Source organism: Microcaecilia unicolor, chromosome 2, assembly GCF_901765095.1.
Source record: "Microcaecilia unicolor chromosome 2, aMicUni1.1, whole genome shotgun sequence".
Lineage (NCBI taxonomy): Eukaryota > Metazoa > Chordata > Amphibia > Gymnophiona > Siphonopidae > Microcaecilia > Microcaecilia unicolor.
In genome coordinates this window covers 225,787,333-225,805,821 of record NC_044032.1, presented here as the reverse complement: position 1 = coordinate 225,805,821, position 18,489 = coordinate 225,787,333, and the positions used below count along the sequence as shown (strand labels likewise).

The 18,489-nt window shown below is 43.9% G+C and overlaps 1 protein-coding gene across 1 annotated transcript in view; it reads left to right on the top strand.

Moving 5' to 3' along the window:
• Window positions 1-1,218: 1,218 nt before the first annotated feature.
• LOC115463335 (thioredoxin-like) overlaps window positions 1,219-18,489 on the top strand; it is a 47,727-nt gene continuing 30,456 nt past the window's right edge. Inside the window, exons 1-2 of the mRNA XM_030193743.1 lie at window positions 1,219-1,387; window positions 11,508-11,612. Of these exons, the coding sequence (XP_030049603.1) occupies window positions 1,367-1,387; window positions 11,508-11,612 (126 nt within the window). The 5' untranslated portion in view covers window positions 1,219-1,366. The remainder of the gene's footprint in view (window positions 1,388-11,507; window positions 11,613-18,489) is intronic.

Sequence of the window (18,489 nt, the reverse complement as noted above, 5' to 3'; positions counted from 1 at the left end):
GATGGCGGAGGCGAGGAGCGGGGGATGGGCGTTTATGGCGGGGAAAACCGCCACACCGGAGGAAGGACCGGGACATTCATCGGTCACGAAACTGTCACCCAACAAGGGCGAATCAGGCTTTAAGACCCCCGCATCCCCTCTAGAAGCGCTCAAGCGATCCGGGGAGCGACTCTTTGCGCCCTCGCCCTCCGACGCCATATGCCACGAGGAGAAGAATCGGGGAACCCCCTGCCCACTATAAAAAGGTAAAAATTACCTGCTTGCCGCTCCGAGCTGTAACGACCTGGTGTCCCAGTGAGTAGCTGCAATAAACGTTTAAATAAACGTCGAAATAAACGCCTTTAAGGACGTTCAAAATTTTTTTTTTTTTTTTTTTAACGGAGCCAGCGGGAGGGGGGGAGAAAAGGAGGGACCTGGCACCACCAGGTTTGCACTTGCTCAAAAGAGCCCTCAACCCCAGGCACTCAACAAAACCTAAGGATTAGGCTTGGAGGCCTAGCCAGAGCTGCTGCTGTGTGTGACCACCACCTGCTGAGATAGAGAACATACTGAGGAGTTTCCGGCAGCACATGACCACATATAGGGAGGCAAAAGTTTGCTCTCTATCTCCACCTGCTGGTAGATGGACACAACCCACCAGTCTATGGATTGATCAGCTTGATGATATGGAAACGCCTTTTATTCTTCACCTTTTAAAGCTCTGGGTTGAAAAAGGATGCGGGGAGGGAGAAGAGAGAAGGAAGATGCTGGGCGGAGGGGGAGGGGGAGGGGGAGTGCCAGAGACCGGCCCTATAAACCAATTTCCAAATTCTAAAGAAACTGTCGCAGCAGGTTGCACCAGTTTCCCGGCAGCGGTGACTCGGCAGTTCTGACGAACAGCTGGGCGGGGCCACGATAATAACGGTCAACCCAGACTTCCGTGTATCTGTCAATTGCAAAATGTCCGTTCCGAGTTCCGACTCAGCCCGTTTTTTACGCACAAGCCCAAAAAGAACCCCGTGATCTTACAACGGCCCACAAGATAAGATTTCCTACACCAATCACAAACAGATGCACAAGTTTACGTCCCCTCCCTAGTAAGCGTTTTTCCACAGAACACCAACGTCCTCCTCGCGCCGCGAACACACACCTCTCCAGTTTCGGGCACTGGTGGACTTTGCACGTGACGGCCGCTTCACCGCGCCCCCTCCCCTTGCACTATAAATACCTCTTTAGCGCAAGCGCGTGCCGCTCTGTTCTATATGCTCCTCCTGGATTCCTATTAGGGGTAGTGGGGGAGGACAAGGTTCGGCGCGAGGATAGCAGTGCCGGCAGAGCTCATCCACGTTGTACTAGCCACGCTTAGTCTATCCAAGTAACTGTCAACATGAAGCATATCGAGACCCTGGTAAGCGAAAGGTGCACGGTCTGCTTCTCTTTCCCGCTAGCAGTGGGATAAATAGCTCTTTGAGGCTGAAGTTAACGACCTGAGGGCGCGGAGTGGTTGGAGGCGTGAGGGGGAAATGCGGTTCAAGAAACTGCCTTTATCTTGAAAGGGATTACTAATGTATGGAAGGTATTGGGGAGTGTGTGTAGTTTAGGGGGGATTGGTGCTTTGGTTATTTTCGTGGGTGGGAGGGGCTGTAGGCCAAGACTCGAAACGAGATTGTTGTAGTAGTACTATAAAACGTTGCGGTTTTTGTTTTTCTCGCATGAGTTTAAAACGAAAGTCCTCTCTCGTCTAGATTTTTTTTTTGTTTATCTTTTAACTTTTATGAGATCTTTAACACGGAAACTTCTGCCCGGGTTGCCATTTTTTTAAACCTCCGTAGCCTTCTGATGACAATACAGGGCTGGTGTAGTTTATATGGCATTAAGTATTCAGTTTAATTGCCGCTTGGTTAAAATTTAGGCGAGCCTAACAATTGTTACCGTTGAGTAGATAGTTTGCTGCCCTAGGGAGCTTATTTTTTAACCACTGGCGTTACATGACTTGCCAGAGCCCGCAGGGCGTGTCCTACAAAAAGTATAATTTGCCTACTGCTGGTCTGTAGCTTTAACCTACACAGCGTTTGGATGCCGGCCGTGTAGCTGGAAGAGACCAACTACTCCGAAGTACGAAGTCTTCAAAGATGCTTTTCCCTGTTTAGCTCTTTATGGGGTGAACTAAATGGGCTCGAATAGCCATGGTTCCCTGGCGTATATAGCAAGCGCCTTCACACAGTATGAAAACCAGGGTACTGTGCGGTTTTTAGGCTGAGGACTTTTGAAAACTAGAGAAACTTTGCATAGGCCCGTTGTATCGTAAGGCCTGTCAGATGCATGTGTAATTAAAGAAGGCTTTTGGTGTACTACCTGAAGTAAGTTTTGTTCAACGCTATCACTGTGGCGGGAACATAGATAAACGTTTATATATATTTAGTGTGACTATCCTGAAAATGCATAGCTTTCAGAATTTGATGTCTTAACTATGTTCAGAGATGACCACGAAGTCCTGATCCTAGTGTCTGACATGAATTTTGCACCTGCTAATTGCTGTATGTACTAGGGTTGCCCAGTCTCCTGTACTCTCCATACTGTTCCTTCTTGATTCTTTTTTAAGGCAATGTGCTCCTGTATACGAAGGGTATGCTGGGAGAAAACACTGTAGTAACCAGTAGTGTACCCCTTGTACTGCACCATTAATGTGACCTGGTGCTGCATGGGCTGTAATAGAAGTCTAGTTTCAGCTGCCCTATCTGTGCTAAACTTCAGATGCCACAGCAATGGTCACAGTTGGCTGTGGGGAGACAGTTGCTTCCTATCGCGTCTCGTATGAAATACAAAATCCTTTTCTTGGTATACAAGAACATGAGTATCCATACAGGGTCAGACCAATGGTCTGTCTAGCCCTGTATCCTGTTTTCCAAACTGGTCAAGATAGGTCACAAGTACCTGGCAGAAACCCAAAGTGTGGCAACACACCATACTGCAGATCCTAGGGCAAGCAGCTGCTTCCCATGACTGTCTCACTAGCAGACTATGGACTCTTCATCCAGGAATTTGTCCAAACCTTTTTAAACCCAGATACGCTAACCAGTGTTACCACATCCTCCAGTAAAGAGTTCCAGAGCTTAACTATTTGAGTTTTCCATGTAACACTTCTCGAGTGTCCCCTAGTCTTTGTATTTTTGGAATGAGTAAAAAAATCTATTTACTTGTACTCGGTCTACACAGGATTTTGTAGACCTCAATTATATCTGCCCTCATCCATTTCTTTTCTAAGCTGAAGAGCCCTAACTTATTTAGCTTTCCCTCAAATGAGTTTATCCCCTGTTATCATTTTGGCTGTTCTTCTTTGAACCTTTTCTAATTCTGCTATATCTCTTTTGAGATACAGTGAGCAGAACTAAACACAATACTTGAGGTGTGGAGGCACCATGGAGCAATACAAAGGCATTATAGTATTTTTGATTTTATTCACCATCCCTTTCCTAATGATTCCTAGTAACCTGTTGGCTTTTTTGCCCGCCACCACACACTGAGCAGAAGATTTCGGTGTGTTTTCTGCAGTGACACACAGATCTTTCTTTAGCGCTGACCCCCCCCCCCCCCCCCCCAAGTCAAGACTCCCATCTGCTCCTGCCTACCTCAACAACCTCCGCATTCCCTACACTCCCCTCCATTGCCTTTGCTTAGGGGACAATCTGCTCTCTGCCACCTCCTCCATAGTGCTTCTGTCCTTTACGCGTGAATCTACTGCTACTACTACTTATTTCTATAGCGCTATAAGGCATACGCAGCGCTGTACACCATACACAGAAAGACAGTCCCTGCTCAAAGAGCTTACAATCTAGGTAAGACAGGTAAACAGAACAATAAGTAAGGGAATAAAGAGGTGAGGATAAAAGGACAGGGCAAGTGAATAGTGGTTAGACTCTGCCTTTTATTCAGTGTGCAGCAGTGTTAAAGCAAATAAATTCCTAGTATTCTAATAGGAATGGAAAGCAAAAATGAGAGTGCCTTTGTAGCATGCCAGAGTGCAACCGCCCCTCAAATAGTGTGTAACTTTGGTCACCACATCTGATATAGCAGAACTAGACAAGGTACAGGGAAGGGTCACAAAGGGGCTGGGATTTTCCTGTGAAGAAACACAAAGGAGGCTAGTGCTCTCTTCTTTGGAAAAGAAGCTGAGCGGAGATACTTGTTTACTCATAAGTGAATTCATACAATGAAGCCACCAAGTTAAATTTAAATAAATTTAAAACAAATCAGATATCTTCACTCAAGTATAATTGGTCTGTTATTTGCCAGATAATGTAGTAAAAGCAGTTGGCTTAAAGCTTAAAGGTTTGGATACTTTCCTAAAATGTTCATAGGCCATTAAGATGGACTTGAAGGGGAAATCTACGTCAGTCCTGGGATAAGCAGCATAAAATGTTTTCCGATCTTTTGTGAGCATCATTGAGGGAAGGAGGATAATGGGTTTGAAGGACCTTTGGTTTGTCCTAGTATGGTGATGCTTATGATGATATTCCCTTGGTGGGTGGGGGGGGGGGGGGGGGGGGGGGAGTACTGTGGCTGCCAGGGCCATAAGTCCTCCAAGGTGGAAGTGCTGCTGTTTCAGGATGAGTGGGTTAAGAAGCCTTACAAGGGAAAGGCAAAAAGACACAGTATTCTGGGGCACTTATATGATGGCTTACACGAAGTGCTTATTAGCTTTGTGTGCTGAACTTCCAGTTGTAAGGTTTTTTTTTCTGTCAAACATAGGTCAGTCTTTCACAAGGTGTCGATTGGAATTTCTTACTGTCTGTTCTTGATAGTTGTGAGCTGAGCAGCACCAGCATGGTAAATGCTTTGGTAAACAATGATTAAGTGAAATGCAAGTGCAAGTAAATACTGCAGATATGATGCAATACCTGGCAGAGAAGTGCTGTGCATGATGAATCATGCAAAGTGATTACTGCAGTAATAGAATCACCTGTCTGGAGGAGGTTGAAATTGTCGTCATCTAAGGTTGGCAGGTGCAGCTCAGAGATGCTGCCTGCAGTAGAATAAACAGAATATATTCATATTCATATTCAAATTTGCTTAACTGAATGTATCTATTGCAATTCAAGAAAATGTACAACCGTTAGTGAAGGGAATTTTTTGCTAGCACTTCTGAACAGGCACAAATAAATGGAGGCTCTGGCATTAATATTTAAAAAATGCATGTACTCATTTATTTTACGTATTTGAGTCAGTTTGTGGCCAAACTTGGAGAGGACTGATCTGGCTTTGTGTTGCCATGGGAAAGGCTTGGGAACTGATAGTCTGACTGGGGTTAGAGAAGTCTTTACTGTTGAACAAATGACAGCTAATGTCCAGTCTTCATACTGTGATTCAGAGTTTGTGGCTCCATGACAAGGACTGCTGCTGTAGTGTCTACATAGTCTTCCTTTAATTCAAAGTTCATCTAAAGCAATGTAGAGTAATCTGTTTTAAGCAGCATGTAAACCAAAGGCCTGCAACCCTTTTCTGAAAGGGGAACTTAAAAGATTTTTTTAATCAGATGGCTAGCCACTGCCACAATGCTGATGTGAAGATTAAATGGCATTTGAAAGTCCACTAGATCAGCAAGGTTATATAACTGGAAATATGAAGTAGCGGTAGAAAACAAGAGAAAAGCAGATACACTTGTTTTTATAATAGCTTAGTGTAAGTTGCTTTTGACCTATTCTGGTCATAAGCTTGTGCTAGTCACGAGATGAATCAACTTCAATAAACCCACAAGGAAAGCCTTAAGTGTATATAACAGGATCTTCAATAATGTGGACTTTGTTTTTTTATTTTTGTGGATATTTTTGCTTATGGTATCGTTTATTCAAAAATCTTTTTATAGCTAGTATAAAATTCCTTTAAACTGTTGTGGTCGCAAATTATGAGCACACAGGTCAATTGATCTGAAATGTTACTCAACTTTTAATCACAGCACATTTAGAGGCATATTTTCAAAGCATTTAGACATCACATAGTAGTAACCTATGGAACTTGAGAGCCTAAGGTGCTTTGAAAATGAGCCCCTTAGTGTCCCATAGCAAGTGAAAAATGTTTCATAAGTCAGTTCTCATCTGACATACATTAGAATCCAATCCACAACTCTTCAATATCTCATTCCTTGTTATTCCACAAGTTCTCGTGACTAAATGTAGTTTTTATATTGTTGAGGGATTGATTCCCTTCTGTTTGGAGAGCTCTTCCTGTTTTGCCTGTGGAACAACGGTTCATTCTTTGTCCACGTGCTTCTGTATTTCAATTGCTGGATTATCCAGTATCTTGACTGCCAACTGCTCCTGTCTCTCAACAGGACACACTGGCTCTCGTGAAGCTTTTCTTGCTGCTCCTTCCCAGATGGTAGGTCCTTTCATTTAAGTTCTGGGAACTTTGGATTTTGCTGGGCACAATGAACTCTCTCTTGATCAATCTCGTGGTCAACCTCCTATACCTTCTGATTTGACGGTCATAGCAATAGGGCTAATACTAGGCTATCTAGTACATCTGGACCTTGTCTGGAGGATGGCAGTTCTTCTGAGTTTTGTTTCTCTGCTCAAGTGGAAGGTCAGCTGTAGAAGTGCTGTTCTTGGCCTGTTAGGGTTGTACGCCTTTCTCCATTTTCAGATATTAGGTTGATACACCTGTGACGTTGGTGTATTTGTCATGCTTCCTCAAGTTGATAGTCCACTGGTATTCTTGGCCCTCAGCCTTTACTCCTTCTTTTTCTGGCTGGATGATGTAAGGTGATTTGCATCCTTTTTACCTCTAATTCTAGTTGCTGGCCATGCTCAGTCCTTGGGATCAGACTAATGGGAGAGACTAGTTCTACCTGGCATCATCTATTCTTGGTCCTGCACTGTTGTGGTGGGCTCATGTTTGGGGACAGTCTTCACCATCTGAGGTTAGTTATGGGCCTAGTCTGGTACTCTTCAATTTGATTATATTGGGCATTGAGGCCCTTCATTTATTTGTCTCATTATTGTGTCATAGACTAGGGCTATGGGTGCCCTCTTCTCCCTTGGTATCTGAAGTTGATGGCTTCTCTGTGGTCCTAACCTGTATGGTTGCTACATCCTGGTGGTCTGTGGAGAGACCACCCGTAAGATATGCTAATAACATGTAAATATAGGTGCATTATTAGTGTTGATCATAAGGGACTTCTGCAGTAGGATTGTGCCTAGGCATGTAGCGTAGTCCTCCTGCAGAAGAGGTTTGACTTGAATTTTCTCCCAGACCTGTCAAACCTAAAGCCTTGGTGGACCTCCAGACCCCCCCCCCACCAAACCCCAAGGACAGAGGTCCAGTGGACACCCAGGCCACTCACCCCATGACCTCTGCCAAAATCAAGGCCTGGAGGTCCTATGGACCCCAAACAACCCCCACCTTAAAAAAAAAACCCTAATGGTCTAGCAGGACCCTTGACATGACCCCCCCCCCATCAACCCCCTCCCTTCATACCTTTAAAGTATGAGGGACTAGCACATCTCTCTGGGTGCCACCTCAAAATAGCATCCTGGGATGCACTAAGTGGGGCTTAAACCGAATAAGGGAGGTGCTTTTTATATGGAAGCTAAGACCTGCCCAGCATATCCTAGGATGCACCAGCAGGGTGGTGCCTGGAGAGGAGGGAAGGAGTTCTAGTTCCTCCTCATACTTTAAGGTATGAGGGAAAGGGGGTCATGTTGAGGGTCCCAGTGGACCACTAGGATATCGTGGGTGGTAGGCATAATGTGCTTTGGGGGAGGGGGTCTGGGGTCTACTGGACCTCCAGGCCTTCACCTGTGGGAGGCCCTGGGGTGGTGTCGGGTCTGGGGGTCCACTGGACGTCTAGGCCCTTACATCTGGAAGGGCCTCGATGTATATAAATTCACCCTGAAGGGTCTACCTATAAAACTAAAGCCATAGGGTTTGCAGTGGGAGCAACACCCTTGTTTGGCATGCTGCCCACTGAGCATTGGGGAGGAATAGTGATGGCCCTGTTTAGCATTCATTTGCATGCAATTAGTATTCAGAGCTGCTGAGCTAATTTTGCACGCTGGCTGGCTCTGAACATCTCATGAGAGCAAATGCAGGTGCTAGTCTGGCCATAACTAATGGTTTCCAGTGCCAGCATTTGCTTTTGAGCATCTGCTGGTCAGTGATCACTTTCACACACTTGCTGCATCGATGAATTAGTGGATGCCAGTGGACTTTACATATTTTTCTACATAACATTTTTGGCCAACTTCAGTATTCTCTCATGCCAATAGACTGGCAGTGTAGTCTAGCTAGAGCACCACTGCTTGGCTAATCGAAATGGTGGAAATTGGATCAGACACTTCAAACACAGACCCAGGAACACTCAGTATGAAATTGAAGCTTTTATTGATGACTCAACATGGTACCATGTTTGGCACAAATATGCCTGCCTCAGGATTCTTAGATTTAATGTAATTGACATTTGCAATCAAATTTGTCTTCAATAGTAACAAGCTCATAAAGGCTTATTTTCAAAGGCTAGTGAACTAAAATGGTTTTTAAAAAAAATAAAAGTTGGCAGATCAAAAAAAATGTAGCTCAGGGGTACTGTCTACGATTGCCAGTAGGCAGTTGCAAAATTGAAATACTGAACATTCCAGGCTGTACAGTACCCTTTTAAGGGCAAATCAGGAACTATTTTTCTTTATCCTTTTGCTGGTAAATAGAAAATAACCCATTGGTCTGGACTGATCTGGCACAACTAAAGGAAAAATTGAGCAGCTAATTGTTTTCTTTGAAGACCCCTTCTGTAAGGGTCTTGACAGTGGACCCTGTTGTGCCAGTTGATGCCTCATGGAACACCAGTGAACAAAACTCTCCACTTTATGCTTACTTCTGTGGCAGTCAATCCAGTTAGTGTAACCCGAGGGGTTAATAAAAAAAATTTACCCAAGTTGTTCCAGAGTTCCATTGTGGCTAGCAGTATAGGGCCTTGGAATTGGCTGAGACCTGAGCTTCTGTTGGCTTAGTAACAGCAGCTGGCAGTTTGCTGAGTGGAGAGGCAGAGGTGAATTTGAGGAAAATAAGTTATTGGAGTGAGTTTGGGTGACAGTAAAGGTATTAAGGGAAGAGTGGGAGAGTGAAAATGTGACTGGGGAGAGGTTTAAATTGATTTCTGCTAACTTTGGGAATTTTGGGTAACTGCTGAATGAATTGCAGGGGGAAATAAGTTGAAGTGTTTAAATGAAAGCCAGATGAGAACAGGGTGATTGTGGTAAGGGAATATTTAAAGGAATTAAATAGGAAATGGGGAAGAATTTTGGTAAACTAGGTAAATGTAAGGGAAGTAAAGTGGAGAAAGGTGATGGAATGTTAACAGTGAGCTGATGATGGCATGTTGAGTGGTGCATATGAGTAAAGGCTGTCAGTCACTCTTTCACAGCTTAGGGAAATAAAAAAAAAATAGCAAGAACCTACAGAGAGGGAATTTTGGTTAATTTTATTTTTAGATTACATTGGCCACAGTATTTGGTAATACCTCCCAATAGTTTTAAAATTGGCAATTCAAAATACAGGATTGGCAGGGTTTTGCCTTCATCTTAGTTATTTAAGCGAAAGGTTTAGGAAGAAGCTTTATACTGGACCAGACTGTCGGATTTCCGGAAAACACTGCCCCCCATGCAAGAAAGTCTACAGTACACCCCAACGAGAGAGAACCTGCATCAGCTAAGTGACTTTGGGAAAGCAGGGAAAATCTAAAAGGGGACAAGACATGAAGAGAAAAAGGGAAAGTTGAAAGAAAATACCTTGTTCAGTGAAAGTGGATGAGTTGTTGGCGATTATTGTGACTAAAAGAAATAATACCCAAAGAATCAATTCTTAAAGGTTATAGCAAAAGAAAATATATTTCATCTTAAGTTTGAGAAATTTATGAATGAACTGTTTAGAGGATACTTATCTAATAAGTGTTCTTTAAGGATAAAGGAGGCTCCTGCGGTGAGAAAATAAGTAAATTAAAGTTGTGAATGGAGTACATGTTTGTAAGGATACAAAGTTATTTGGGGGTTCTGATGTAAAGAGGAATACAGTTGTTGCTTACTCTACAAGACATAATGTGTTAAATTTGTTACATTGTTTCAAAAAATCTTAAGTTGCCTTATTGTCTCAAAGTACTAGGGGGAAATCCTGAATTTAGTTATTTTTCTTCTTTGGTTCTTAGAGAACTAAAGACAAGGTTAGTTTTTGTCCTCATTTCTGGGTACTGTGTTCTGGAAAAGCCGCCACGACTACTAATATCAGGCTAACCGGAACCCAGTTTTTATCATGCATCGCACCCAGGCGTGAGGGGCGGAGCTACAATTTGGTGTAGTCGGCAGGATTTTCCCTGGTTGCTCAGGTCTCAGCCAATTCCAAGGACCTATGCTGCTGGCCACAATGGAACTCTGGAACAACTTGGGTAATTTTATTTATTTTATTAACCCCTCGAGTTACATTAGCAAATGTCTGAAACTGATAATATACACTGGTTTATCAAAAATATAAACTAGTAAAACTTGAGCTTGCAAGTTAAGTGGGATGACTGCAATAACCTCACAACTTTGAGTATCTCGGAGAGATGTTGACCAAACCTTTAAAAGCAGGACTGGCTCATGTCAAGTTGGGGAATTCTTTTCAAATTTCGACTAGCAAATCTTAACCCCGTTTCCTTCTTTTTCTTTTTGAGCTTAGTCCCGAGATAAAGCAGGTACTTTGTCCATATTTATCACCATGGCCACCATTTTATGTTAAAACATCTTTTTAGTGGCAGTAAGTGAAATCAGGAGGGGAACTTCATATTGCAAAATGTAATGGTGTAAACAACTAAATTACTTCATTTAAGCACAATTATCAAATGCCCATATTGCAAAATGTAATGGTGTAAACAACTAAATTACTTCATTTAAGCACAATTATCAAATGCCCATATTGCCTATATAAAGAACTACCCCTAAACTTGACTGGTAGCAGCAATAATTGCAATCATGTTCCATAATTTGATGTCACTCATATCCACTGAGGAATCTTAGCCCACTTTCCTTTGTTAAACTGCTTAGACTTAGTAGGTTTTTGTGTGTGAACCATTTGTTCCAAGTCGTGCCACATCTGAGTTCAAGTGAGGTCTTGAACTAGGCCAACCAAACACTTAAAACACATTTACAGACTGATACTAATATCTTCTCTCCTGGAATTTCCTTTGATTGTAGCAGTGCTGTTTTAGAAACTGTAAACTCATGGTTAAGCTCAATATATAGTGAGGTTAGATTGAACAAGTCTGGTTGCAGTCAAGCCTAGCTGTTAGTGGAATCTCATTAAATTAAGGGGGCAATTTTCACTTGTGATTTTTGTCTAAGGGAACCTGAATAAATTACTTTTGTTTGAAGATTAGAAACCATTCAATGTGATGTGCAATAGGGCCAATTGGGGGTGGGGGGAGGAGGAGCTTTTCACACTGATGTACCATACTAAAATACCTTTGTTTTCTAACTGAAACGCTTTTCTTTTTCTACCCATCACAGGATGAGTTCAACCAGATTCTAAAAGATGCTGGTGATAAACTTGTAGTGATAGACTTCACTGCCACATGGTGTGGACCATGCAGGAATATTGCTCCCTTTTTTGAAGTAAGTTGTAAGGAAGATAATTTTGCTTGTGGCCGATGATGGCTCCAGAGTTTAGCCACTTGGAACATGGGTTCTCTCCATATCAAAATCACTGTCCTGTGGTTCCATTTTGATTTGACATTTGCTATGTCCTGTCTAGCTGAAATTCAGTAGATAAAATGTGTTTACTGCTCTTTACCTGACCACCTAAATTCTTTCCCATCACTTTTAAGAATGTCCAAAATTTTTAAGTGACCTCACTTCTGCTAGAAGTGCATTTCAAGCAGACCACCTCTTGCCAAAATTTACAACCACCATCACAGCTACCAAAGTTAGTGGTGCTGTAGTAAAAATTCCATTACGTAGCTTCCCACTATTCCAGAACCTAGTTTCTCCATCAGCCAGCAGGTGGAGATAGAAAATATAGAGGAGTGGACTGGATGCCAAGGTACGTCTCAGCTCATTTTTCAGTTCTTTAGTGCAAGTGGATGGACGGACACTTCAGCCTCTTCTGCGTGCTCTGCTACTGGTCTCTAGTTGAGCTTTTGTGGGTGGCTTGAGTCAGCAGGAGGTCTTCGGATCCCTGTCTCTGGTGCCTTGCGAATTTTCTTCCCTCCTTGAGCTCTCCTTTTCCAGCACAACCTTTTAATTAAAAAAAAAAAAAAAAAATTTGGGACAGAGTACAAGTCCCGATTCTTATCTGGTAAGTCTTGTGGAGGCTTGAGCTTGGGGGGGGGGGGGGGGGGAGCAGCTGTCGATGGTAAGTCAGACTAATGTTTGACTCAGAACTGTTTGGGGGGGGGGGGGGGGGGCTGCAAGCTCTGCTTGGTTGAGGGGAGGGATCCTGAATTGCCACTTGGGACTGTTTGCAGTGCTTCTGACGGGGTGAATGGCAACTCCCAGCGGCAGTTAAGCAGTGTTCCTGCAACCCAGGCATTGGGTGTGTCTTTGATTTGGTGCAGCATCTGAATATGCCTGACTTCAGGTGCTCTAGTACAGTCAGTGTGCACTTTGATGCAGGAGAGCACAGGAGCAGGCACCATTTCCTCAGGACCAACTGGCAGTGAGAAGCAGCCTGTCTGATATGTGCAGGGCTCAGCCATTTTTATAGCTTCAGGGCTTGACAGAACATGCAGCTATACTGGATCTTTTTCTCCTGAGTTAATATTGCCCTTATACCAAGCCTTTTTGCAGGGTCAGTCGGTTGCTGCAAGGTGGTTCAGTTCCTTACACCACTGTTTCAGCTCCTTGTTCAGACCTCAAGGAGTGGGGAGATGGGGCTTTCCATGTCTCCCTTGTTCTGATGTGGCCTCTATTCAGAGCCATCACTGAAACCTTTAGAGGGAGCTCCCTCCCGAGAGCGATCCAAAAGTACAGATGCATTCATAGAGGAGCTCAGTACTCGTTTTTTTTTTTTTTTTTTCTCTCCAGAGGTACTGGAGGTGCTTTCTGTTGAACTCCTGATGCCAAAGCAAAAGGTTCCATCTTTGTTGATCATGAGGTAATTTAGAGGTCTGGATGCATCAGGAATTCTTTCCTGGTGTGTCCAGACATTCAGGACTTGTAGCAGAATGTCACTGGACCATGGGGCTGAGTTGACTCCCCTCCCTTCATTGTTTCCGGAGGGGAAAGATAAATGCAGCTTCCCAGGGTGGACTTTTAACAGCAGTGACTAAAGACCACATTGCTGGTGGAAGGGGGCATTGCCCTAAAATACCCATAGCAGTTTTTCCCAAACCTGGTCCTGGAGGCACCCCAGTCAGGTTTCCAAGATGCCCACAATGAATATCTGAGGTGTGGAGGCAGTGAATGCAAATCTCATGAATATTCATTGTGGATATCCTGAAAACCTGACGGGTGCTTCCAGGACCAGGTTTGGAAACCACTGATCAGGATAGAAGTATCACTGAAACAAGCCTTTGACGTGGCCTGACAGTGTGCAGCTTGTTCATGGCAAAAACATGCTTGAAGTTATTGGCAATCTACAGTACAAGATCGGTACTATAACACCCAGCTGGAAGCAGCATCCCCCTGCTTGGCAGATGCTGAGATGTTACAGCCCACAGTATGTCTTTGACTGTTACAGCACATCAGCAACTTTGGTTATGGCATTAGGCAGCAGATGCAGTATCGATCATGTAGCTTAAACTGCCCTTTTAGGGCAAGTGGCTATTTGGCGAAATCAGATTTGGGTGAAATTAAGCTAGTGACTACCAGAGGATAAGCCAAAAGCCTCTGATCTGTCTTCAGGGGCTTTCAAAATGTTGACAGTACTAACCTGATTGTCACAATATGGTTAGGAGTTCACTTTCAGGCATGCCAGCCTTCCTTTCATGCAGAAATTCAGCTAGAGCACCCAATGCCTCCTGAGCTTCACAGTGATGTAAGGCTAGTTCACTTTTCCTCCATTTGGGAGACAGCTAGTTTCAGGATGAACTTGCTCTATCAATATGGAGTTGAGGTAACTCCATAAACTTGTCTTCAGGGATTTTGAGAAACCAAGCATATTGTATTAAAATGAATCGGGTTTATTCTATTTCATGGGTTCCAGATGTGTAGTCCCTTGGTTCATCATTTCACCCATACTTTTTAATATTGTAATAGCGTCACTGCTTAAGACTGGGATTGTTCCTACTTGCTATGTGTGTGTATAACACCTTTTTGCTGGGGATTTTGCTGAAGCTCTAATAGACATATAAGAGGTCTAGCTTGATTAGAATGATAGGCTTCCGTTTAAACAAAAGTGTAAGGAAAAGAGAAAAATGGGGCAGAGTAGTTAATTATTTGAAAGAAACAATTTTGGGAATACTATTTGATTTCATGCTTGTCGTAAGTGAAAGCAGTAGCTACTAAATGTTTAAAGAAATTGCAGATGTTGAAAAATGCGTCCACCAGACTGATATACCAGGTGCCAGAATTTAATAGGATATTGCCCTTTTTAGTAAAACTACATTCTCTCCCTAGAATGTCCAGGGTGGTGGTTAAAAGTTTTGTGTATTAGTATTTTTGATATTACATGACAAGGCCCTGGCTTGTTTGTCTGGTAACGATTCCAGTAATAGCTCTTTCAATCACTTTATTTGGATTTCCTCAACACCTTTTTCAATAGTAGCTCATTATCCAGGTACATCAAACTTTCTATTTTCACTTTTCAAGTTACAAAAAACTGGAATCTTACTACCATGTTCCTTAAACTGTAGGTTTAGTTATAACAAGTTAATTTTGATATCTGAATTTCTTAGAAATATCTTTTGAGTAGATTCAGTATGGGTATTTGGACTTTTTGCAATTTATTCTTAGAATTCCTTAATTTGGTGAGCCACCTAGAACTGCTTTGTTAATGGTGGGTTATAAATGCAATCTGTAATGTAATGTGGGCCAAAATCACATCAGATCAGTGAGTTCTGGATATTCTTATAGAAGGTTACTACTACTAATCACTTCTATAGTGCTACAAGGCATACGCAGCGCTGTACACCATACACAGACAGTCCCTGCTCAGAGCTCACAATCTAAGACAGGTAAACAGAACAATTAAGAGGTAAGGGAATTACCCCCAGTGATAAAAGTAAAATGGACTACTTATATCAGATGTCAAAAATGACAGCGATTCGAAATGGACAAAACACACTTCAAAATATGGGACAAATATAAAGAGTGGAGGGTCCAGGCGGGGGTGGAACTTGATGCCCCCCCCCCCCCCAAACTGGTGATACCACCTATATGAATAAGGACATTAAGACTTTGTTTCCGTTTTCTCATGTTGGGGGAAGCGCTATAATTGGGATAACCATACTGCAGGGGAGGGGGGATGCTGAGTAGAGGAAGCAATTGTTATGGGGAGTAATACAAACTATGTTAAAGGAAAAGAGAATGAAAATTATGAATCTCTGACTTTGTAAATAGAAATTAAAAAAAAAAAAAAAGAGGTACGGTAATTAAGGTGGGGTACAGGGCAAGTGAGTAGTTGTTAGGAGTTAAAAGCAGTGTGAAAGAGGTGGGCTTTTAGCCTGGACTTGAAAATGACCAAAGACGGGGCTAGACGCACAGGCTCGAAGTCTATTCCAGGCGTGAGGTACAGCGAGATAAAAGGAACAGAGAATTGCTCCTCTTGCGGTCTCCTGTCGAAAGGGGAACCCAAGGCAGTTGAGGTTCAGGCCACTGTATATACCTTGCTGGCAGTTCCCCAGGCTTAATAGGGACAAGGCAGATAGTCTATCACAAAGGAAGGAGGTACCTGATCTCGAAGGTCTAAATTCTGCCTTGGAGGCCCACTTTCACATGGAACACTAAGAGCTTTGGAAGTTTCTACATTTTGCAGTGCTGGGCAATCACCAGTTCAGGGCTTTGCCTGTCAGTCTTATAGCACCTAGAACATTTTCCAAGATTGTGGTGGCAGTGTTCAATGCTAGGGAATCGGTTCCACCTATATCTCAACTGGCTCATTCATGCATTGTCCTGTTTGGACATTGTGGCAACATGGTTGTTGGTCTTCTGTAGTTATTGGACGATCAATTTCAAGAAGAGCAGACTTAACTCCATTGCTGACACGAGTATCTGCATTTTATTCAACACAAGGAAGGATCTTAGAACATGGAAATTTGAAGCTGGTTCAATATTCATATCAGGCAAAGCAGGCCCAGGGCCTGAGACTACATTCAGGTTTTGGGGCCAGTGCAAGCAATGGAAGTGGTTCATTACTCAGCCATTGATCTCCAGTGTCACAGGTACAACCATCTTCCTTGGACACTGGTTGCCAGAGTATGATGTGGTTGTCACCCAGGAATTGACTCGGAACTTTCTGATAACACAATGGGAGGTGGTAACAGTTGCCAGCAAGTCAGGTTCGAGAACTCAAGTTCATCTAGCACAGGGCATGTGGATAAAACAGGGGTCTTGGTGGTTGATCACTTGACGCTGAGGGAAGCGCACAATGCCTTAACATGACTTCCCCTCCCCCTCTCCTGACAGTGACAGCAGTGGCTTATATCAACAAGCAAGGCAGGACCCACCACCCACATTTGATGGTGGTGCAGGCAGACTCCCTCATGAGTTGGGCAAAGAATCTTCTCTATCAGCAGCTCTCATCGCTGGGTCCTTGAATGTGGAGTCTCAGCAGGCACTTCTTGGACCCAGGAGAATGGGAACGATCCAGCCAAAGTTTTCAGTTGATGGGGTTCTCCAATTTTGAACTTGATGGCTATGAAAACAATGCCAAAGAACCAGGCTTGATGGGATTGATGTCTCTGGTTGGGGTGTATTAGGGCATCTACTGTATGTCTTCCCTCATTAGCCCATGGTAGCCTGTATGTTAAAGGATCACACTGCACTGGGGTAGAATAAATCTTGTAGCCCCAGATGGCTGCAGAGGCTGTGGTACACAGACCTGATTCGACTGCTGGACAGGGGTTCTGTCTTCCACAGTGTTATGGTCTTCTGAAGCAAGTGCTAGTTCAGAGGCTTTGTGCCCCTTTGGTCTTGTGGATTGGCAATTGAAACGGCTTGCATAAGATGAGTTATTCTGATTGTCATTACTACTTGCTTTAGGCTCAAATGCTCTACATCAGTTGTTTGTGAGGGTATGGAGGACATTTTTGAGAGCTGGTGTTCCGAGTGCAGACATCCTCTGCTCAGATCGCACAAACCTAGTGTCTCCAGGCAGGCCTTCAGAAAGGATTGATGTTCTTTTTAAAAGTTCAGGTTGCAGCTTTGGCCCGTTTCAGGGGCTGATGATCTATTGCAGCTCACCCAGATATCACTCGGTGCTTGCAGCCTCCCTTTTCATATGCCTTATCCAGAGTGGAACCTTTAATTTTGCAGTGGAAGAAATAAGGGGAACCTTAATTTTCTTTCCACTAGTCCTTCCCCCATTATTCAGAGGCCCACCTGATGTTTCTGAGATAATGGGTCAACTTGTCACTTTGCATATCTCTTCTCAACAAGTGGTCCAGGGATGAATTCTACACATGGTTTGTGGAATGCCACATGTTCCACTACACATGCCTACCCACCTGCCATGCAAACACAGGGCCAACAGTTCCTCCCTCTGCAGCATTCGGTCCTTGAAGATCAATGCCAGGAGGCAGTCAAACTACTACTGCTGCATGTCTCTAGACCTTTGGAGAGCATTGGCATCAAGGCTGCTTGCACCAGCCAATCTTCTCCATTATGCCCTGTATGGTCCTCAGCCTGTGGTGAGACTGCTGGTTCAGCATCTCTACACTGCAATTCCAGCTGTTCTGATGTTGCTATAAGCTGGTCTTCATAGAGCATTGGCATTGAAGGTGCTTGTGCCTGCCATGCTTTTGGACATCTGAGCCTTGATCCCTGGATTCTTTCACATCAGCGTTGGAGGTGCTTGTGCCTGCTATGCCTCTTGACTTCGCATTGGAGGTGCTTGCACCTGTCGCTCCCTTGACATGTTGCATGTGACACTGGGGTTGGCTGCCATTCGCGTCAATCTGTCTGTCAGCAGTTGTATGCAGCTTGAGCCTGGAGCCCAATACTGTATGCCCCTATCAGGATCCTTCTAGGGCGCAAAGTAGACTCTGCCTCAGCCTACCTGAGAGGGGTTACTGGCTGATGCCAGTGAAGGACATATGGAGGTCAGCGGCACATTCCTGACACTTGGGTACCCTTTGGAAAGCCATCTATGCCCACCCTCCCTCCACAGGCACAGACATCTCCATTGGCAAGCCTGTCCTTCAAGGGGGCAGTCTTTTTCACTGCCTTTGGAGATGCAAGATTGCTTTTTCTTTTTTGATATCTGCTCTTCCTGAAGTTCTTTTGTGGGGGGGGGGGGGGGGGGGGAAGACATCCTACTGTGGTCTTTCTCTCCCTACCATACCCTCCATGCAGTAGAGAAGTAGCCTAGTGACTGGTGCAGTGGTCTGACACC